This window comes from Ranitomeya variabilis, chromosome 4, assembly GCF_051348905.1.
Source record: "Ranitomeya variabilis isolate aRanVar5 chromosome 4, aRanVar5.hap1, whole genome shotgun sequence".
Taxonomy (NCBI): domain Eukaryota; kingdom Metazoa; phylum Chordata; class Amphibia; order Anura; family Dendrobatidae; genus Ranitomeya; species Ranitomeya variabilis.
Genome location: NC_135235.1, coordinates 288,532,590 through 288,555,758, shown reverse-complemented (window position 1 = coordinate 288,555,758; position 23,169 = coordinate 288,532,590). Strand labels below are relative to the sequence as shown.

At 44.1% G+C, this 23,169-nt stretch overlaps 1 protein-coding gene across 4 annotated transcripts in view; it reads left to right on the top strand.

The window, feature by feature from the left end:
- Nucleotides 1–3,850: 3,850 nt before the first annotated feature.
- ACAP3 (ArfGAP with coiled-coil, ankyrin repeat and PH domains 3) overlaps nucleotides 3,851–23,169 on the top strand; it is a 137,287-nt gene continuing 117,968 nt past the window's right edge. For all 4 annotated transcript variants that reach the window (XM_077250124.1, XM_077250122.1, XM_077250123.1 and 1 more), the window contains exon 1: nucleotides 3,851–4,357. In XM_077250124.1, the coding sequence (XP_077106239.1) occupies nucleotides 4,311–4,357 (47 nt within the window). In that variant the 5' untranslated portion in view covers nucleotides 3,851–4,310. The remainder of the gene's footprint in view (nucleotides 4,358–23,169) is intronic.

The following is a 23,169-nucleotide window of genomic DNA, read 5'->3' as shown; positions in this document are numbered from 1 at the left end:
TAGTCCTCAGAATAAAGCGATGCAAAAATAATTATTTTTTCTATAAAATAGCTTTTATCGTATAAAAGCGCCAAAACATAAAAAAATGATATAAATGAGATATCGCTGTAATCGTACTGACCCGAAGAATAAAACTGCTTTATCAATTTTACCAAATGTGGAACGGTATAAACCCCTCCCCCAAAAGAAATTCATGAATAGCTGATTTTTGGTCATTCTGCCTCACAAAAATCGGAATAAAAAGCGATCAAAAACTGTCACGTGTCCAAAAATGTTACCAATAAAAACACCAACTCGTCCCGCAAAAAACAAGACCTCACATGACTCTGTGGACCAAAATATGGAAAAATTATAGGTCTCAAAATGTGGAGACGCAAAAACTTTTTTGCAATAAAAAGCGTCTTTTAGTATGTGACAGCTGCCAATCATAAAGATCCGCTATGAAAAACGCTATTAAAGTAAATCAAACCCCCCTTCATCACCTCCTTAGTTAGGGAAAAATAATAAAATTAAAAAAAATGTATTTATTTCCATTTTCCCATTAGGGTTAGGGCTAGGGTTAGGGCTAGGGTTAGGGTTAGGGTTAGGGCTAGGGTTAGGGCTAGTGTTAGGGTTAGGGCTAGGGTTAGGGCTAGGGTTAGGTCTAGGGTTAGGGTTGGGGCTAGGGTTGGAGCTAAAGTTAGGGTTAGGGTTGGGGCTAAAGTTAGGGTTAGGGTTGTGGTTAAAGTTAGGGTTAGGGTTGGGGCTAAAGTTAGGGTTAGGGTTGGGGCTAAAGTTAGGGTTTGGATTACATTTATGGTTGGGATTAGGGTTGGGATTAGAGTTAGGGGTGTGTCAGGGTTAGGGGTGTGGTTAGGGTTACCGTTGGGATTAGGGTTAGGGGTGTGTTTGGATTAGGGTTTCAGGTAGAATTGGGGAGTTTCCACTGTTCAGGCACATCAGGGGCTCTCCAAACGCGACATGGCGTCCGATCTCAATTCCAGCCAATTCTGCGTTGAAAAAGTAAAACAGTGCTCCTTTCATTCTGAGCTCTCCTGTGCGCCCAAACAGGGGTTTACCCCAACATATGGGGTATCAGCGTACTCGGGACAAATTGGTCAACAACTTTTGGGGTCCAAGTTCTCTTGTTATCCTTGGGAAAATAAAAATTTGGGGGGCTAAAAATCATTTTTGTGGGAAAAAAAGATTTTTTATTTTCACGGCTCTGCGTTGTAAACTGTAGTGAAACACTTGGGGGTTCAAAGCTCTCACAACACATCTAGATGAGTTCCTTGGGAGGTCTAGTTTCCAATATGGGGTCACTTGTGGGGGTTTCTACAGTTTGGGTACATCAGGGGCTAAGTCTACATTCCAAATGGCGCTCCTTCCCTTCCGAGCTCTGCCATGTGCCCAAAAGAGTGGTTCCCCCCTACATATGGGGTATCAGCGTACTCAGGACAAATTGGACAACAACTTTTGGGGTCCAAATTATCATGTTACCCTTGTGAAAATACAAAACTGGGGGCTAAAAAATCATTTTTGTTAAAAAAAAAAGGAATTTTTATTTTCACGGCTCTGCGTTATAAACTGTAGTGAGACACTTGGGGGTTCAAAGCTCTCAAAACACATCTAGATAAGGTCCTTAGGGGGTCTACTTTCCAAAATGGTGTCACTTGTGGGGGGTTTTAATGTTTAGGCACATCAGGGGCTCTCCAAACGCGACATGGTGTCCCATCTCAATTCCAGTCAATTTTGCATTGAAAAGTCAAACGGCGCTTCTTCTCTTCCGAGCTCTGCCATGCACCCAAACAGTCGTTTACCCCCACATATGGGGTATCAGCGTACTCAGGACAAATTGCACAACTTTTGGGGTCCAATTTCTTCTCTTACCCTTGGGAAAATAAAAAATTGGGGCGAAAAGATCATTTTTGTGAATAAATATGATTTTTTATTTTTACGGCTCTGCATTATAAACTTCAGTGAAGCACTTGGTGGGTCAAAGTGCTCACCACACATCTAGATAAGTTCCTTAGGGGGTCTACTTTCCAAAATGGTGTCACTTGTGGGGGGTTTCAATGTTTAAGCACATCAGGGGCTCTCCAAACGCAACATGGCGTCCCATCTCAATTCCAGTCAATTTTGCATTGAAAAGTAAAATGACGCTCCTTTCCTTCCGAGTTCTGCCATGCGCCCAAACAGTGGTTTACCCCCACATATGGGGTATCAGCGTACTCAGGACAAATTGTACAACAACTTTTGGGGTCCATTTTCTCCTGTTACTCTTGGTAAAATAAAACAAATTGGAGCTGAAATAAATTTTGTGTGAAAAAAAGTTAAATATTAATTTTTATTTAAACATTCCAAAAATTCCTGTGAAACACCTGAAGGGTTAATAAATTTCTTGAATGTGGTTTTGAGCACCTTGAGGGGTGCAGTTTTTAGAATGGTGTCACACTTGGGTATTTTCTATCATATAGACCCCTCAAAATGACTTCAAATGAGATGTGGTCCCTAAAAAAAAATGGTGTTGTAAAAATGAGAAATTTCTGGTCAACTTTTAACCCTTATAACTCCCTAACAAAAAAAAATGTTGGTTCCAAAATTGTGCTGATGTAAAGTAGACATGTGGGAAATGTTACTTATTAAGTATTTTGCGTGACATATCTCTGTGATTTAAGGGCATAAAAATTCAAAGTTGGAAAATTGCAAAATTTTCAAAATTTTCGCCAAATTTCCGTTTTTTCAAAATTTCGACTTTTTTTTTTTTTCAGTCATGATGGGGTGCAGAGTGTACATTAATGAGAAAAAAAATGAACTTTTTTTGAATTTACCAAATGGCAGTAATGAAACAAAGAGTGAAAAATGTAAAAGGGTCTGAATACTTTCTGCACCCACTGTATGACCAGCAAGTCGTTTTTACATTGAGACACATATTTTATTCCCTAAGGGTACGTGTCCACGGTCTGGGACGCGATGATGCCGGATGTGTTAACTGTACACATCCAGGATCATTGCACCCTCGCATAGCGCCCTGTGATATTACTTGCGGCGACGCAGCGTCGCCGCAGGTAGCACGGACATGCTGCGATCTGAAAAGACGCGCATGTCCGGAGTCACAGGGAAGTCGGATGCGGGTTTCCACGCATAGTGGACACGGGATTTCATAAAATCCCCTTCACTATGCTGGAACATCTGGACGCTGCGTGTTTGACGCTGCGGCTCTGCGCAGCGTCAAACAAGCAGCGTTTACTGACCGTGGACACATACCCTTACACTGTTTTATTATGTTTTTTAGACACTTTTTTTCCCATCTTCAGTGAAGAGAAGTTTGGCTTACAATGCACCACAATGTAGGCGCAAAAATGGAGCAAACTAGTCCAAATAGGAAGTGTAAAACTGGAGAATGAGTGTGCGTGCGTCAAAGATGCATGCTCCGGGCCTAATAATCAGAAGAGGTGCTGGGGACGCCTCAGGTAGCAAGAGGGTGGCAGGCTCTGGTCTGGCAGCCAAGGACTACCAACATGGCTCCTGGACTAGGGTAGTGCCAATCTTTTTGGTCAACGTTAATGGCCACACAGTTCTGCCGCCATTATAACATGTAGTCACCAATTTACAGCCATTTTTTTTAATCTGGTGGCTGTTGTGAATGTCAGGCCTGAATTTCACAGGTATATATGTGAAATTATAAACGGTCCCTAGCTGTGACAAGCTAATATACGTTTGCAGGTGACAGGCTGTGTGTGAGTTTGCAGACGCTCCCTGGCGGTGAGTTTTGCAGTCGCTCCCTAGCAGTGACAATCTGTGTGTGAGTTTGCAGACGCTCCCTGGCGGTGACAGGCTGTGTGTGAGTTTGCAGACGCTCCCTGGCGGTGACAGGCTGTGTGTGAGTTTGCAGACGCTCCCAGGCGGTGACAGGCTGTGTGTGAGTTTGCAGACGCTCCCTGGCAGTGACAGGCTGTGTGTGAGTTTGCAGACGCTCCCTGGCAGTGACAGGCTGTGTGTGAGTTTGCAGACGCTCCCTGGCAGTGACAGGCTGTGTGTGAGTTTGCAGACGCTCCCTGGCAGTGACAGGCTGTGTGTGAGTTTGCAGACGCTCCCTGGCAGTGACAGGCTGGGCTGTAGCCGGCAGTAGGAGTCACGCTCGGATCCCAGGGAGGGAGCTCAGTCCCGGGCATTGAGCCGTGTGATCCTCCGGTGCCGTCGTCCCCGATCGCTGGATTGATGCTCTATTGTTGGGATCTTGTGCTCTCCATGCAGCATCGCGGTGTGCGCTCCTGATCCTCCTGCCTCCTCCATCATCCTGCAATGCACTGAGCACCGGAGCCGCAATCATGACCGTGGATTTCGAAGAATGTATCAAGGATTCTCCCCGATTCCGGTGAGGAGTGTATGGATCTAGTAGATCACAGAGATCTGTTATCGCTGACATTCACATGTGTGAGGATCGCGTACACTGCGGGGCGTCTGCTGTGCGGCATCTATAGCGAGCAGTGCGGGGTGTGCATATGATATATATATATATATATATGTGTCTGTACATATAATAGTGTGTGTTATTATATATAAATGATATATAGAGTTTGCACTGTGCTCCAGGTTGGATTGATCGACCTCTTATACATTATCCATTTCCTCACTGATTTTATTATTTTTTTTACTCCTTTCAAACCCCCAAATCTTAGGTGTGCCCGCAGTCCACCCCGGTAACCTATTCCCGTCACAGGAAGCTGAGATAGGGGGATCTGTTTGATGGTGATCAATATATATATATAATTTTTTTTAAAGGGTCCTTCCCATTTTGTCCCTTCCCGGCCCATCAGCAGAATGGTAGATGCAGTTAGATTAGAGAGCGGGACCCCGTCGTCTGCTGCTGTCAGTGGAGGGGCGCTGGGAATTCCCATAGGAATGAATAGGAGGTCACTGGTGGGCGCAGGTGCTGGTCACGTTGGTGGGAGCCCCTTCTACTATACCTGGATGGGTTTCCGTTACACCATCGCCCCCATTATCTTAGCGCTGTTATGGGGTACAGCTGAATGTTAAGGTTTTAGGTGCTGAAAATTGAGATTTATCTGATAAAGTCCAGAAATGGGGGGTCGTGGTTAATGGATTGGTGGAACTTTTTGTTGTTTTCCCCTTTTTTATATAATTAATTACTCTTGATATTTTGGTTGAACACAAACTCGGCTGATTTATACCAGAATCCGTCATTAGAAAAAAATCCGGGACTTGATGAGGGATCCGCCGCGCTAGACCAGTGATCTGCAAATGTAGCTTTCCATCCATTCCCAAACTACAACTCCCAGCAATGCCATGCGTCTCACAAAGCTGGGTGATGACCAGTATTACTCACAGGCAAATTATTCAAGTGGAAACCGCTGGAAGAAACGCTCCTTCTTTCTGATTGTTTAGTACGAATGGTTTTTGGAAGAGTGGATTTTTTGCAGCCTTTTGATTGGACGGCGTCTAGTTTTTGGAGCGGATTCCATCAGGATCCACTTCAAAGAAGTGACATGAGCGTTTTTCAATCCTTTTTGGAACGCTTTGGATTTATTTTCCTAAAGAAATTTTTAGGAAGAGTTTTCCAAGCAATTTTGAAGTGGGATCTACTCCAAAAAACTCCTCTTGATCATCACCTTAGCGCCGGTCCGTGCTGATTGCATTTTCAATCCAGATTAGATTACCGGCACTGAGGATGAGATTGTATAAAAATCCTTAACGTGACCAGAGCTGCGTTTTTTCCAAGGATTTTACTTTTTCCATTGAATGGGTGAAATCTGCTGTAAATTTGCAGCATTTCTGCGTTTGGTGCTGATTTTGCTGCAGATTCTGCGGATGACGTCCGCTTAGGCCAGATTTCCTCCTTTATTATGGATCCAAGTCCCGACCCGGCTTGGATCTATGAAGGTTCTGGTCTGAAGACCCCCGTTTAGGTCCGGACTTGTTTGAAACCGGTCTTTGAGGTTAACTGTGTAATCTAGGGCGTAGGGCTCCGTTAGGTTGTGGATTTCGTCCAGCTCTAGTGAGGACGTGACGGAGACCCTCTCAGCGAGGCCGGTGGCGGGGCTCGCACATATGGACTCGGTTTGGAACAGTGGATCCCCCCCCACCCAAAAAAAAAACATTTGCGGAAAGATGTTTTTCAGTGAAGTGGAAACTGGGGTCATCTCTACATCCAGAATGAATTAGCGGCCATGGATGTGTGTAGGAAAGGCCGGAGGAATTCCAGGAAGCGATGAGTGACGACTTATGAAATGTTAATATTGCCGGTGCCGGACCTGTATCCGATAGAATCCCTCCTGAAGGAAGCGATCCCACTGACCTTACTATCGAGAGCATCCATTGTGTCAACTCCGTTCCTTCAGCCTTAGTACCAAGATGCCTCCGCTAACCGATCGGCACAAGAATAGGGGTCCTGACTCTGCGGGACCCTCGTTCTTGTGCTCCAGTAATCAGACGCTGATCCGATGGTAAGTGGCCATCTTAGTACAACTCCCTTTAAAGCGGATGTGCCGCTACTCCCAACATGTCTCTGTAGAATGACATTCTGCTCCATGTTTTCCCGCTTCGCCTTGTGCCTTTCCTCTGAAATCTGACGTTTAGGTGATGGCAGCCCCTTTGTTAAGCGAGTGGTTTCCCTGCACAGTCTGCCGCTGTCCGATGCACGCGGAGCGTGAAAGAACATGGAACGGTATTATTAGTATTTAGAAATCTCCAGGAGGAATAACAGGGACAGCACAATGTAAAGTTCTAAGAAAAGGTGTTCCATGAAGAAGACTTATGAAAGAGCCAGCATGTCCACTATAACTATATCTAATGGACGGAGAACATGCAGCTCCATCCATACCATGGCCACGGCAGAGAAACCCATTATAATGGGGTCATCAGAGCACTGATCTCGGTGTCCCAGGCTGCGGAGTGGACAGTAGTATTTACTTGTGCCCCTTCAGGTCTCATTTACCACATCTTTTTTGTAAAGAAAGGCTATGTACACAGCTCTGTCCATAAAGATGTGAACAAGCAGGGGGCGAGCAGAGGTTCTCTGTAATCTGCTGTTCCTAAAACTGGCGTTTTGTAAGCTGAAAAATAAATATATTCATTGTCTATGAGACTGATGGAGAGGGCTGAGGGCACTGCGCCACTATTCCTGGCCATCCCATAGACAATGAGTGGAGCGGAGGCCGAACATGAGCACTTATTTATCCCCTCTCTGAGACCCCCAGTGATTCTGAGCTCTGCAGAATAAGTGCTCATGCTCGGCCTCTACTCCGCTCATTGTCTATGGAACGGCCAGGAATAGGAATGGCTCTCTCAATCAGTCCCATAGACAATTAGCCTTTTCTAAGTACCCACTTGATCCCTAGCTTTCTATCATTGATGCACAGGATACAATTGCCCCCATTAAATATTGGTGACAATGAAAGTTGTTTTTTTTGCCTTTCCATAATGAACTTTGATCCTATTTTTTTGTAAGCTCGACCATCTGTCTTCTACAGGCCCCTCTGACTGGCACTTTTGGAGGGGGCGCCCTTGCGCCTATTGGTTTGGATAGGATGGAGCACGTGTCCTACGTTCCCTTTTGTCAGCAGTGGGAGGAACATGCTGTATCATCCCTTTATTTGCAGCGTGATGTGGCGGGAATATTTAGGATGACTGCATTGAGTAATAGACATATTTTAGGTGCTGGTTGGATGCCGGACAATGGGCGCGCACATGTAGGTGTGTGATCCTCTGCCTCGTGGAGTCTGGGCAGGGACTCGGCATAACCAGCCTGAGTGCTTCCCATGTATTATTCATGTAGGAGCGCTTAGACGGCATAAAGTGCAGCAAATGCCATAATGGTGGGTTTTATGAAGCTCCTGGATGGGGGCTCTTCTATATGCGTGTGGCTTTGCTAGTTATGGAGGATAAAAAGCATCTTGGCATTAACCCTATTATCGTATTTGCCATCACCATTTAGAATCTGTATTGGGATCAAGGGGTTAATGCCGCTCGTTGATTTTTTTTTTTTGTGTGTCTTTGTGCTTGCATTGTTTGCATGGATCCTCCATAGTACGCTGCTATGTGCAAATGGAGGGGTGCTCGTCCTCTGCGAGGCCGGAGGGAGCGAGCAAGAATGGGGGGGGGGAGACGGATTAGGGGCTGTCACACATTTACATGCTATGATTATAAAGAAATGGGGCTGGATTATAGGTCCGATATTAAGGGGGCGACTTGCTCCTCTGCAGATCATGAACTGACTCCATACAGGGCGCTACAAATGAATGTAGCAAATGACATTGTACAAGGTAACACTTTGGGTTTCCTGTGGTTGTCGCACACAATTTAAAGGGGGTTGACCCATCAATAAGATAGGTGATAACGGTATGATTGGAAAGGGTTTGACTTCTGGGACTCCCACCGTTTACGGGAACAGGGGGCCTTAAAGTCTGAATGGAGCGGTAATGAGCATGTGCGACCACTGCTTCATTCACTGCCTATAGGAGTGGTGGTCGCACATGCTCACTACCGCTCTGTCACATGGGGGAATTTGGGTCTTCAATTCCCAGGATTGATGGTGGTTTCATCTGCCAGACCCCCAGTGATCTTATATTTATATATGATAGATATCACTTATGGGACAACTCTTTTAAAGGGGCTGTTTTTTTACCTTTAAGGATCAGATTGTGATAGATAGATATTATATATATCTACCTATCTCTCTTCCCTTATCCATCATCCGTTGCCCATTTTGTACTGCTTTTTCTGCTTCTCTGGTCTCCCCTTTTCCTCTTCTAGCCACAAAGTGCGCTCACTTCTTGGCTGGCGGAGGAGCAGCGGGAAATTGGAGGGTGACTACTTACTGTTAACTTTTTTATTGCTGTAAAAATATGTACAACCCCTTAAAGTAAATGGATAGTGTAGCTGCAAATTCTTATATCTACTGCTCAGCAGTACTTATATTGTCTATAGATGAACCAGAAGGTCAGGATGAACAGCGTTATATCAAATTGCTGCTGTTTATGAAATTGTGGGAAATCTAATATGTGGGGGCTCCTGGAATAAGGTTTTTGTTCTAATTTAGATTTACATTTCTCCAATTTTATATTTTTTTTGATCTCTGAAATTTTTCCATAAAGTAGTTTCTGTAATTCTCACCCTATTCGTTTTATGGGTATGTCTTTATTAGATCAGGGCAATAATGAAGTGTGTATTTGGGATCAGTCTAATATGTCCAGGAACTGTCCTGATGTGCATTCTCCTTTATTGACATTCTGCCAGCACAATAAGTGCTGGAGCCTCCATTCACTTCACATTGATCCAGGCATTTTCAAATGTCTGTGATCTGAAAGCCTACCCTGCTGTTATGGTTGTATGATCGGAGAACAGGAGGAAGACAAAGACCCACCCCCCAATTACTGTAATCGCTGCTAGGGACAGATTACACTTGGCAACAGGCAGTGATTTTCAGATTGTGTATTTATTATAGTATCATGCATGCTAAAATATTGCTCTTTTTCCAAAAATGGTACTTTTATAGGCCATTTGAGTTACTGTGGGTTGTCCCCATTCACTTCAATGGGACTGAGCTACAATACCACTCGCAGATTATGGACTATTTGCTTGTATATCACTTCTTTTAACTGTATATTTCCAATTTATTTTTTTTTTTGTATCCAGACGCTATAATATTCAGTGACTGTACTGTTCTGCAGTCAGTAGGACTATCACACCCATCATCCTACTACTGCAAAGTAATCCGTTCCCGTGTTACACCTTTTACATCATAACCCTAACCGCCAATTTTAGCAGAAACGGCAATAAGATGACCGTGGATCTGTGACCCCGAGGCGCGTGCTGTGATTCGGTTGATGATGTAAGTGGCATTAATGTAAAGGCTGTAATCATGCTGTAATAAACGCGGCCTAGTGATGTCATCGCTCCCCGTCACTAATAACCTGTATTACAGACGGCACCTTCTTCTGTGCAGGCAATTTATACGATGACGCAACTCTCTGGGGATCTGACCTATTACATCATGGAAGGGAATGATGTGGATTCCCATTCTCTCTCTTTTGATCAGTTATTAGATTTACCAAATAGATCTGCTAAACTAGGGAACAAAGATCTTTTATTGGGTGCAAAGCCTTAAGAAAAGACTTGTGTGATGATGATCATTTCTTTTTTTTCATTCCCTCGATAAGAGAGCTGCATTGTGTTTTAATGTGTTCCTTGCTGATTGCTTTTTCTTTTCTGATATGGTTTCAATAATGTACACTACATTTCCCATCATGCCTCCCTTTGGGGGCAGTCATGTCATATTCCAATTGCTTGCTTTCTAAATGCAGCAGTGACAGAGCTGCTGTCTGCCGACTCACAATGCCAAGTCTCAGTTATACCCACTTCTGCTTGTGATTGGTCTCTCCATGTCAGCAATTACAAGCAGGAGTCTGGGGGTAAAGGTGCATCTTATCGGATACAGTGGAGATTCTGCACACTCAGAATGGACGGTTAGTTAATGTGAGATAGGAGTGTGTTATAACTCGCTAATTGTTATGAGCTACTATAACTTCCGCTCTCTTATAAAGCAGAAATATATAATCAGCTGTGTACGATGATATACTGTACATGCAGAGGGACAATGGTGTGGCTTGCTGAGGAGGGGAGTTGTCTGGATGGATTTGGCAGGTGATTTGCACTAGAGATAGTTTGCTGTGCTGGTAGTCTAAAAATTTCAAAATACTTGTTTATAAAATGGCAAAATGTATGGCTGTAAAGGTTTTTTGTTTTCTTGTAATAATCTTGTCCAGTATGGAAAGTTGTGAAACTTTGCAAATCACATTATTGGGAGATTTGCCTTCATTCCTGTGAAGTAAAATGCAAGTACCGTAAGTGTCTTCCATACCCCTGGATTTTAGCTGCATTGATATCAGGATGTACTCATTTGGAGTACAGATGATGGCAGTGATGGGTCAGCTCCTGTCTCCTCCCCTATTATGGATTTAATTGATAGCTGTTCTGTGTAGGAAATGGCAGCGATAAGCCGTTAATCAGGTCCTCGGGGGTGGAGCTAGATTGGGAATAATGCAGGGGATTGGTGTGCTATCCTGTAGTCAGCCCACTCTTTCTGCCCTCGGATTTAATTCCGGCAATGCATAGGAGAAATTCTTAACAAAATCTGCTTGAAATGGGGGCGGATTTTGGATTAAATGTGGGATACAGTATCACAAGACCAATAGGGGAGAACAGGAGGTGGATAAATGAATTTCCTGGTCCCTGCGTTCAGTAGTGACTCCATCAGAGTCAGTCATTGTTTATGACCTTTACCCCATCTGAGAAGGAAGGTTATTTCGTATCCCCCTCTGCGACAGTGTGAACATGCCCTTGCCCTTGCACTTTGCACTTATACCAGCTTATAGTCCTGTCCATTTCTTTGGTTTTATATACTTTTATTCTCCGTAATATAACAATTGCTGGAGCCTATTTTCTCTGTGCGCTAAATTCCTCTGTTACTCTTCCTGGAAATTTTGATGAAATTATCGACAATTGGCCATTGCTATTTTCCATGGCGGTGCACTTTTCTTGATACTGACTCTGAAAAAGTCTAGCGGTAAAATGCGAAGATCCAATAGCTCCATCCCTTCACGGCGAAATGCGAGTATTCACTAAATCGGACCCGTCCGGAGGGCGGACTGGATTCTAATATTTGTATTTTAATTGTTAGAAGCTTAAATTCTTTAGGCCAGAATATCCCTTTATTGATTAGATGATAACAATCAGAATCACCATTGTACAACCTGCTGCACTCCTTGGCCGTTGTTGTTAAGGCCAGGGTGGGACGGAGGACATATGTCCCCGTATCGGTGATCATGGGGGTCCCAACATGTATTTTCCTTCATTCCACTTATTTTGGTAATCAGTCCTTGCAGGTAATTAGATGGAGGAGCTTTTCCAGGAGGCTGCGATTCACATAAAGGGTCTCCTTGGCCGCAGGTGTGGCAGATGGCATCCTCTCTGCAAGACTGAGCATTTGCATCTCATGAATGGCGCAATCTTTTCAGACCAGGACGTTTTGTTTTCTTGGCTTTGTTGTAAGAAGCACTAGACGAGGCCGCAGTCCCCCGTCCGTACACAGCTCTATCAATGAGTGCTGACTGGGGCATAAGACGCTGTAACCAATGCGCCAATGTCATCCATGCCCTCTACTACAATATATACGGTACAACCTGGTTGTTATTTTATATACCGGTGATGATGGTAAAATCTGAAATTGGTTCACTCCGACTATTCACGCAAACCGTCTTTATGTAAAGTTTGTCAAATTTTGCTAAACTTGTTTCTTCGGTAATTGGAATTTTTTTTTTTTTTACAGTGCATTTTTATGATTTTTTTTCTGCTTTGTCTCATTGATCTTATAAAAAATACTGAAAAAAATAACATATAAAGGGGAAAATCACAATTTAGGCATGATAAACTGTAGTGGCACACTTCCAAAAAATTGAAAAATCGCTGTATCTAAAACGACTACACTAGAAAAACACTGGTGCTTTATCAGAAAAATGGCACCAAATCCGTCCATGTTTAAAGTCATGTTTTTCTTACTTTTTCTCTGTCTGTGTTGAAATATAAGCTGTTAAACTAGTCTTGGGAAGGTCATCAATATCTGATAGCACCAATCCCATTGATTAACTGATTGAAAGGGCTGTAGAGAGTTAGGACTGATACAGCGCTGTACATTGTGTTGTGGCCATGAATTGTGCTGCAGTTTTTTCCCTTTTATTTCAACAAGAGAGCTGCAATACCACTCATGGCCACTGCAGAATGAATGGCGCTGTGCCTGTTCCAATTGACTCCCACCAATCCCATTGATTAAACAATTGAAGGGGCTGCAGGGTGTTGGAACTGACACAGCGCCGTACATTGTGTTGTGGCCATGAATGGTGCTGCAGCTTTCTCTTTTTATTTGAATGAGAGGTGCAGTGCCAATCATGGCCACTGCAGAATGGATGGCGCCGTTCCTGAGAAGCTGATTGTGGGGGTGCCAGGAGTCAGATCCCTATGATCTGATATTGATTTCTTATCTTGATAAGTGGCTACATTTAAAGATCCCTAATTCGAATAATATTTATATTTTTAGAATTAAGCTCTTTTTGACTCTTGTGTCAATCACTCCGTATTGTACGTTCGGTCAGTAGCCTCAATCTTTCCATAATCCCGAGCACTTTACACCATTCATTATCCCATGAAGAAGCTTACAAAGCAAACATACAAACCGTCTTGAGTCCTGAAATACCTGTTCTAGGGAGAGACAATCAGACCCACGCACACCGACTGTTCTGCTCACGTGACTTGTGGGGCAATGCGTTTCATCACTGGTTTTATCTCCAATAACACTGGGAGATTAACTATTTGCAAGTTTTATTTAATCTCTTCAAGCAGAGTTTATTTTACGTTTTTTTTTTTTTGTTTTTGTTTTTTTTTTATATGCACTTTGCAATGCACTCAGATACTTCAGGGGAAATTCACTAAAGCTGGATTAAAAGTACATTTGTGGCTCCGACAGGGCTTCTGTATAAAGTCCTGAAAAATTGGAATTGTACGGAACCCCAGATAGAGACTTTGTGCTCTGTTCGGTGTCTGTTCAGGCGGGGGCTGACTTTTAGGTGGTCAGAAAAGATCAGAAAGTGCTGAAACGGAGGCCAGATGGAGCACAAAGTGACTGTGCCTCATTATCGTAAATGGCAAAGTGGAGATAATCCCGATGTACGGACTACGCTCATGGAATGGATGAGGCCTGGAGAGTATAAACAAGGTTTTATCTTTATTGCCCAACGCGTTTTGACGCCTGACTGTGTCACACTTGTTTGGTTTACCTTGAGAAAGGCACCGAAATGCGTCAGTGAATAAAAAACGGGTTTATACTCTCCGGATCTCATCTTTTCTGTGAGCGCAGCTTACACATCGTGGTAATCTCCAATTTGCCAAACAGTTATCTGGACAATACTCTCATCCAGCCACGGGGCTACAGGTGTTTTGGCCTTACACAACCCCTACAGGTAAGTGCTACTATCACCCTCCTACCCATCTTGCTCCTTTCAGTACTGCCCTTTCCATGCGATAGTGAACAGCTCCCTTGAGGGGTCCATACAATTCCTGGTTTTCAGGACTTCAGTCGGAAACCTCAATGGAGCCACAAGCTTTTTATCCAAACGTAATGTGAGCATACCCCAATATTGACATTTCCCCTGCACATGAGAGAGCGGTCGGCCATGCCTGGCTCCTCCATAGACGTGACCCCTAAAAGTGGCTTTACGCAGGGCTGTGTAGTCGGAGCCCATTTTTGTGGAGTCTGTGTCATGGAAATTGAGAAGTCGAAGGTTTGGCTTACCGACTCCACAGTCCCGGTTTAAGGGAGAAAGGGGGCAAAAAAGATGCCAGAGATCTCGCTAATTGGATTTTTCTCCCTAGAGAGCAAGCCACTTAATAAATATACCCCATTCTTTCCTCAAGGATTGGTTGACCTCTGCCCAGACATGGACTACAGGGGATCCATAAACCCTTATCAGATGATGGTTCAGGTTGATTTTTCTATAGGGACCCCCACTAACTTACGTATGTCCTTGAGCAACGGCTGTAAAAGTATAACATAATGGGTAAGGGAGACATTTCCGCGAAGAGATATACAGATCTTGAATAATATCCTAGTTTTTGTCCGCCTTTCCGCAGAGGATTGACAAGAAGCAGTATAAATGTTCCTCTGGCATTAAAGTTGACTGTGGCTTCACGCTGTAAAATATTTTTGCAATGTTCTTCACGACTCTTAATTCCTTTTCTCATAAAATCCATCATTGTGAGCGGAATAGACAGAGAATTGTATATATTTAAAGCCAACTTTTCTGGCATCGTGCTTCCCTGGGGGCACAAACTAGGAGAGACACTGAGCCGTGAGGGTCCTTTTTGAAATTAGCCAGTATGGGATTTTATTTTGCGCAGCTCTTAAAACTGACTTTTCACTGTAAATCCCTGTCTTGCCTGGAGCGTTTATACTGTTCACTTCATAGTGTACTATGACGCCATGCCAACAAAATCTTCCTGTCTCATGTAGACGTCTCGTGGACCTCACCGAGGCTCGGAGCAGATGACTGGGAACGGATTCAGGAAATCGCAGTATTCTGCAACTAATCAGCGGAAATGGTTGTCACTAGATCTTATCGTTGAGTTATGGATGTGGTGTTTTTCTACGATCTCTGGGTGATGTAGTCATCGTAATGTAAAATACTTCTTCACTCCGAGATAATTATTGGCTGTTGAGAAGATTGTTAAGCTTTCCCAATTCAAGTGTAACCGTTTCTCATCAGGATGAAAGGACAATTGGTAGAAAGATCTGTGAATGTCTACATCAGGTCTGTCTGTATATGGGCTCACTTAGGCCGATAATCACATTAGTAACGCATATATTTATTTTTCTCAATTATCAGAAGGATAGCGGTTTTCCTTCAAACATGTTAGGAGATTGGATTGTTCAGTCCGGAAAAGGGGGCAGTCAGACGGTTGTCTAGGTCAGACAACAATGCTCGGACTGGCCGCGGCTTTCCCTATCCGAGCGCGAGACAGCTACATAGAAATATATGAATCTGTCTCGCTAGGGTCAGGAGAGCCGTCGGCCAGTCCATGCTTTAGAGTTCGATCCCTGTCAAATTTATAAAACCGTCTGACTGCACTCTAATAAAAATACAAATTCTTGGCAGCACGTTGTCTTGTCTAAACAGGGAATGTCTACCTATAACTAAAATATTGTAAGTGTACAGTGCAATCAAATTAACGATCGTTCTGGGGGCATGGAAATGTACTCTGCTTATCTAAACGGTCCATCGAATGACCATAGATCGGCTTGCAGTTTTTATTAGAAAAAACGAAACAAGTTGTCTAGTGGAAGCCATTCCAGAAACGTTTTTTTTTTAAATTTTGAGGTGAGGGAATATAATTTAGGGCTCAGAGTATACACTAGGCTTCATATTTTGGGCTAGAGTATTTTCATTAATAAAGGTGGCCATTTGTCTCAGATAATCAGCTTGGCTCTCTACGTCCCGCGGTACACGCCTTGACCAATTAGTAAACCACTGCCAGACATCTCTGGTGGCTTATTTCCCAGGAGCCCAATGGGATCGGCATTGAAATTCAACAACTAATTCTACTGAAGGTTTTGGAATGACCCAAGAGTATGGAGACCCACACACACCTTAGATGTTTGTCTAGTCCTGCCAAAATCTGCGCGTTTGACTGATATCTGTGTGGGGTTCTTTACTTTCTTGACGTATCAATTAACCATGTCTTAAGAGCCACATCAGTGTTTGACCAATAATGTTTCATAGTCACACAGTACCATTTTAATCGCTACGACGGCACGATTAGTGACGTCGCAGCGATCGTATGATTATCGCTCCAGCGTCGTAGACTGCGGTCACACGTTGCAATCACGGCGCTGGAGCGATGCCGAAGTCCCCGGGTAACCAGGGTAAACATCGGGTAACTAAGCGCAGGGCCGCGCTTAGTAACCCGATGTTTACCCTGGTTACCAGCGTAAACGTAAAAAAAACAAACAGTACATACTTACATTCCGGTGTCTGTCCCCGGCGTTCTGCTTCTCTCCACTGTGTAAGCGCCATAGCCGGAAAGCACAGCGGTGACGTCAGACGTCACCGCTGTGCTCGCTTTCCGGCTGGCAGACGCTCACACAGTGGAGAGAAGCTGAGACGCCGGAGGACAGACACCGGAATGTAAGTATGTACTGTTTGTTTTTTTTACGTTTACGCTTGTAACCAGGGTAAACATCGGGTTACTAAGCGCGGCCCTGCGCTTAGTTACCCGATGTTTACCCTGGTTACAAGCGAACACATCGCTGGATCGCTGTCACACACAACGATCCAGCGATGTCAGCGGGTGATCAAGCGACGAAAGAAAGTTCCAGACGATCTGCTACGACGTACGATTCTCAGCAGGATCCCTGATCGCTGCTGCGTGTCAGACACTGCGATATCGTAACGATATCGCTAGAACGTCACGAATCGTACCGTCGTAGCGATCAAAATGGTACTGTGTGACAGTACCCTTAGGGCCCCTTCACACTGTGCAATCAAAGTCTGAACGAGCGTTCGATTTGTGACGTTTATCCGTCCTCGTTCCGAGGTTGCAAAGTGTGACATGGCGTTACAATCTGCGACGCAGCCCAGCATCGTACGATGTGAAAGAAAGAGCAGAACTTTCTTTCGTCGTAAATGTCTCGCTGTGGCGGTCGAAATCGTAGTATGTGACGGCGGTCATACGAGCTCGTAATGCGACTACGTGGGTTGGGCTTCCGCATACCTGTCTCCTGATTGGGCGTGACGTTTTAGCACGCCCATGCTGGTAATACGTCACGCTCGGAGTCGTAGGACTATGGCGGTGTGAAGGGTAGCGTACGATTGCGACGCGTGACGTTCACATCGCAACTACGTCAGAAAAAGCGTTAACATCGTAGAGTGTGACCGCTGGCTACGAGCTCGTACTGCGATGTCGAATATGACGCAAATGCGTCGTAATCGTAGCAGAATCGACCAGTGTGAAGGGGCCCTTAGTCATGGTTATCTCCAGTCTATGTCAAGGGTGGTGGGAGCATGGCAAGTAGCCTAATATGAGTGGTGTCATATATATTTTTTATCATTCTTTCTTGTTTTTTTTTATACTCAAGTTGTAGCTCTTTTGGTTGCTTCTATACCTGATTGATACCATGAGTTTTATACCCCTGGGCAGTGTCCACTACATAGACGAGCTTTCTACATTGGCTATAAGGAGCTTCAAGGAATATGTTTAGTATTGGATTTGAGGAGGAGGAGGATGTTACAATATCTCATTCTTACTTTCCACCAACATTTTTTTTCTCACCAAAATTGTAGCACTTACGTAAATGCGTAGGAAGAAAGTTCTGGCCAGTGAATACAGTACATTAATATTATCCTTCCATATTTGTACACTGCCAATTCCTAATTCAATGTTTATAAGAAGATCTGGATAGGATATATTGTCATTATTGAAACTTAGGACGGTTTTTCCACTAATGTGGGAATCGAGAGAACATCTCCTGGCTCAGAAGAACCTTATGTACTTATCTCAGCACTTTCTTGTGGTGATGTCATAGGGGCTAGTGAAAAAGGTTGTCTAGTATTTGAATAACAAAATGCCACTTTTTCCAAAAACTGTGCTACCATTGGTCCACAGATTGTTTGGGGTTTTGCATCTCAACCCCATTCCCTTCAGCTGAGCTAAACCATACCAGACCTAACTCTGTTTGTAAAAGCAAGCAACCATCAGGTGCTTCCATACGATCTTGTCCTCAGTGATGTAGTTTTCGTTAGATGCCATAAGAAGTTAGCCAACTTCCGACAAGGAGGTAGTCCCCTCCAATGGTTGGTGCATCAATCCACAAGCCCGTGCGGGTCAGCGGATGACCTCTCAGAGGTCCCGGACTCTATGTAGGGGTGCTTGGATAACTGAAGAGGGTAGACTGGGAGGTCCATGCTTGTTCAACCCCTTTAGGATACATATGAGAGAAGAAACCAGAGGACTCCAAGAAGACCTTCACTGATGCCTGTAGAACATATGTCCTCCAGGTAGATATTCTTGGCCGCAGCCTAAGGCTGCAATGCAACAGTGATTGCCAGTTGGCCACTACTCGGTGACACCGTATTAGTTGACTTTACTCTTAATTATTAGGTATCTATTCACATACAACCCTCCCAATAACCAGTCCCTTGTATTAGCCATAGAACTCCTACTTTTCTATGCAGGAGAGGTTCACGTGTAAATTATGGTCCATCAGTGGAATGGAGGGTGATTACAACCCAGGAATAAATAATGCTAGTTTATCCACATTGATCTGAAAACCTTATAAATCAACATCAATGGCAATTGTGTGCATGAACATGCCATAAAAGGAAAAAAAATAAATCCTTACTGACTCCCAAGTGCTGATCAGACAGGATCAACCTGTACACATTTACATAAGAATTTGTCAGTTCACTTCAAGCATTCATTTGGGATTGCAGATTATTGCACAACATCACAGCTCTTACTGTAAAGAACTCTTTTTCGCTGCAGGAGATTGAACCTTTTTGTTTGTTTGTTTTTTTTCCTCCGCCTATTAAGGGTGTCCTCTTTTATTTTAATATGGTAATTACACCCTTCTATAATATGTGATTGAATGTTACGCTATGGTCTGTTGAAAACCAAATGTTTCACCTGAAATTAGTACAACCACCATGTGAAATACCAGTAAGTGGCTCCGCATAGTCGTCCATCACCGTGGCATTAATCCAGCCAGTAATGTTAGTAATGTGATTGGATTCCATATGCTCCGGAGATGACTCATGCTGTGTAAGAATATCAGCATTTAAAGCCACGCTTGACATCCATGGAGGACTTAACCCTTGCCTGACTTACCGTCCTTTCCCCAAAGGTTTAGCCCCGCCGGAGGTGCCGATGATAACATCACATTGCTCAATATTTTTCTGCAGGGCTGATTCCATGATGTTGTATAGAAGCATAACAAGGTCTGAGTCAGCCCCGCGCACCCAACAACTTGTCACAAGTGATATTGTGTCTTAAGAAGTAAAAGCAAATTTATCTCAGATCTAAAATCCAACTTCTCCCGTCTGGACGTCTTTTGGGGTTTGACATCCGATTTCACAACTGTACTAAACGTTACGCCTCCGGCTGTAGCTCCTGACGTGCGTGTTTCCAGAGGTTTTAATGGTTTGTGGGGGTTCTCCTAGAGATATATATCAATATGTTGATTAATATTTTGTAAAATTGTTCTTGTAGTTCTTTCAATTTAAATTTAGTTTTTGAAATCATATTTTATCTGTGCTTTTGTTTTTTTGTTTTTTTAAAGGGCTTGTCCACTTTCAATTAATCTCCGCCTTTGGGCACAGTTTGGTATAATAAAAGCTGTGCACTGTATTCACCCCCACTTGGTCCACTGGTAAGTTTCTGCTGCTGCTCCGTGTCTGACATTGGCTGTGTTGCTGACAGCCAATCTTTCATATTACAATCAGAATTAAAACGAAAAAAAAGGTAGAAATCTTAGTTTTCACACCTGCCTCTGGGGCTTAGACTATAAATTCCTGTTTCAAGAAACAACACGTGTACATAGCCACAATGGTTGGAACCTGACCCTATCTTTTGCATTGAAGAATCTAATGAGGGTGTAAAAAGGTCACTGTGAAGGGAGGGGGGAGGAGGTGAGCTAAGACATCGCCTGTTGTGATTGGTAGATCCTGTGTTATCAGCTGTGTATAAAGGTGTTATCAGTCACTGTAATCCTGCCTCTGACGATAAGGAGCCTGCTGAAAACTTCCTGAAAGGACAGGAAGTATGGCCTGATTTAACAGTAGGTCATTTTCTGACGGTAAGACCTTGAGGACTAGACCACCAGATTGAAAACTTGGCTGTTGGGACAGTTTATCCCTAGTTCCCAGCCTGTTTTACATGAAATGGCAGCATTTACGCCATGAAGTTTGGAAGAAATTGGTTCAAAGGAAATGTATTGCAATATTTCCTTTTAAATGTTCCAGACTGGGAATTATTTTGCTGGTTATTATATGTTTTGTGTAGTCTTTCCATCTTTTTATAACGTCGGCCAGTGATTATATATATATATATGTTACTATCTTATATTTAGAAATTCCTTCCTACTTGGAAGATGAATCACTGGCCGGAAACTTCTTGTGGTCAGTCCTCTGCTTACGGGTAAGGGCATTGTGGTTTGCCCGTTACGGCATCTTTTCCAGGATTGTTTTTACAGCTTTGCATTATCACGGTCAACGGTTGTCTTTTGGCGGTTATGGTCTAATCGCTTTCCATCAGAAGTATTAATCTTGGATGATCTCGTTAATGGATACTTCCATAATTGTTATCCTCTTCATTTATTAGCAGGACTTCCATTTCCCCAGGGGACACACCAGTACTCCTCCATGCCCATGCCCAGTATGGGCGCCATTCCTCCCAGCAGTCAGACCAGTGACCAGGCGGAGCGCACCGCGTGGTGTCTCTGACCACGTCTGCTGGGGGAGATAGGGTTTTATTTACACTTTTAAAAGGATTTTCCTGCGTTTTAAGATGAATAAATTATCCTTAAATAGTAAGTTCTGTAACTAAGGGCCCCTTCACACTGGTCGATTCTGCTACGATTACGACGCATTTGCGTCATATTCGACATCGCAGTACGAGCTCGTAGCCAGCGGTCACACTCTACGATGTTAACGCTTTTTCTGACGTAGTTGCGATGTGAACGTCACGCGTCGCAATCGTACGCTACCCTTCACACCGCCATAGTCCTACGACTCCGAGCGTGACGTATTACCAGCATGGGCGTGCTAAAACGTCACGCCCAATCAGGAGACAGGTATGCGGAAGCCCAACCCACGTAGTCGCATTACGAGCTCGTATGACCGCCGTCACATACTACGATTTCGACCGCCACAGCGAGACATTTACGACGAAAGAAAGTTCTGCTCTTTCTTTCACATCGTACGATGCTGGGCTGCGTCGCAGATTGTAACGCCATGTCACACTTTGCAACCTCGGAACGAGGACGGATAAACGTCACAAATCGAACGCTCGTTCAGACTTTGATTGCACAGTGTGAAGGGGCCCTAAGTAATAAACTTTTGATACCTGCTTGACCAACACTTAACAGTGTTTCTTGTATCAAAAGGTGACCAAAGCCAAGAGTAAAGTGGGCTGACTGACTGTGGATTAATAGCTAAGCCAGCCCCCCTTTCTATTTTTGCATGAAATACTCCCCAAATATATAATTATACCCTATCTATTAGATGGGAGATAACATGCTGGTTCCTGGGGTTCCCACCGCCCAGTAAGAGATCTCCAATCCTGATATTGGTGCTCTAGAACCCTGAGAACAAGGCTTTGCTGCCAGCCCCCATCTGAATGAGTGGAGGTGGGCATGTTTGGCCTCCACTTCATTCATTGTCTAAGGGACTTTAGAGTACAGCTCTCGACTATTTCTGGGCAGCTATATAGACAAACGTTGGAGTCCAAGCATGCGCCCATCCTCTCCATTCTAATGAGGATCACATTCCCCTTCCAAAACCTAAAGCCTAAGACTGATTTCTGTCTTTATTTCAAATTTTCCCCCAAAATACTAAATTTTAATGCAAAAAAAAAGTTGGAAAATTCTGAGCCGCTTGTAATAAAGTCCCTTTTAGTATCCAAATCCTTGAGAGGCTCCCAGGACAGTGGCACCATCTGCTCCAGGGCTAATCTGGCTCTGATTAACCCCTCTTACTGTCTATCTTATAGCTTTATTTTCAGTATTTGCCTGCCAGGAATATGCCAACCACGTGCCATCCCTTGCTGTAGTGTGTCGCGCCTCTTGGCTGGCGCATTTGTTGACAGTAAGGGTACCTTCACACTGGTCGATTCTGCTACGATTACGACGCATTTGCGTCATATTCGACATCGCAGTACGAGCTCGCAGCCAGCGGTCACACTCTACGATGTTAACGCTTTTTCTGACGTAGTTGCGATGTGAACGTCACGCGTCGCAATCGTACGCTACCCTTCACACCGCCATAGTCCTACGACTCCGAGCGTGACGTATTACCAGCATGGGCGTGCTAAAACGTCACGCCCAATCAGGAGACAGGTATGCGGAAGCCCAACCCACGTAGTCGCATTACGAGCTCGTATGACCGCCGTCACATACTACGATTTCGACCGCCACAGCGAGACATTTACGACGAAAGAAAGTTCTGCTCTTTCTTTCACATCGTACGATGCTGGGCTGCGTCGCAAATCGTAACGCCATGTCACACTTTGCAACCTCGGAACGAGGACGGATAAACGTCACAAATCGAACGCTCGTTCAGACTTTGATTGCACAGTGTGAAGGGGCCCTAAGAGGAGGCTTTGGGAAGCGAGTCAATAGGCCCTTACATTTGTGTTTAATCATGCAGATCGGCGTGTACTGAGCGATTATATAACTATTATGTATGACTGAACATCGTGATCTGCCTGTAATTGCCAGCTGATCACACCTCATGACCATGGTGATGACCTCCCGTGCGTCACTCCCGAACCAATGACTTCAAGGCTCCATGTCTCTAATTATATGATGATCATTCTGAGCTCACAACTTTGTGGACCTCCCTTTCAAGT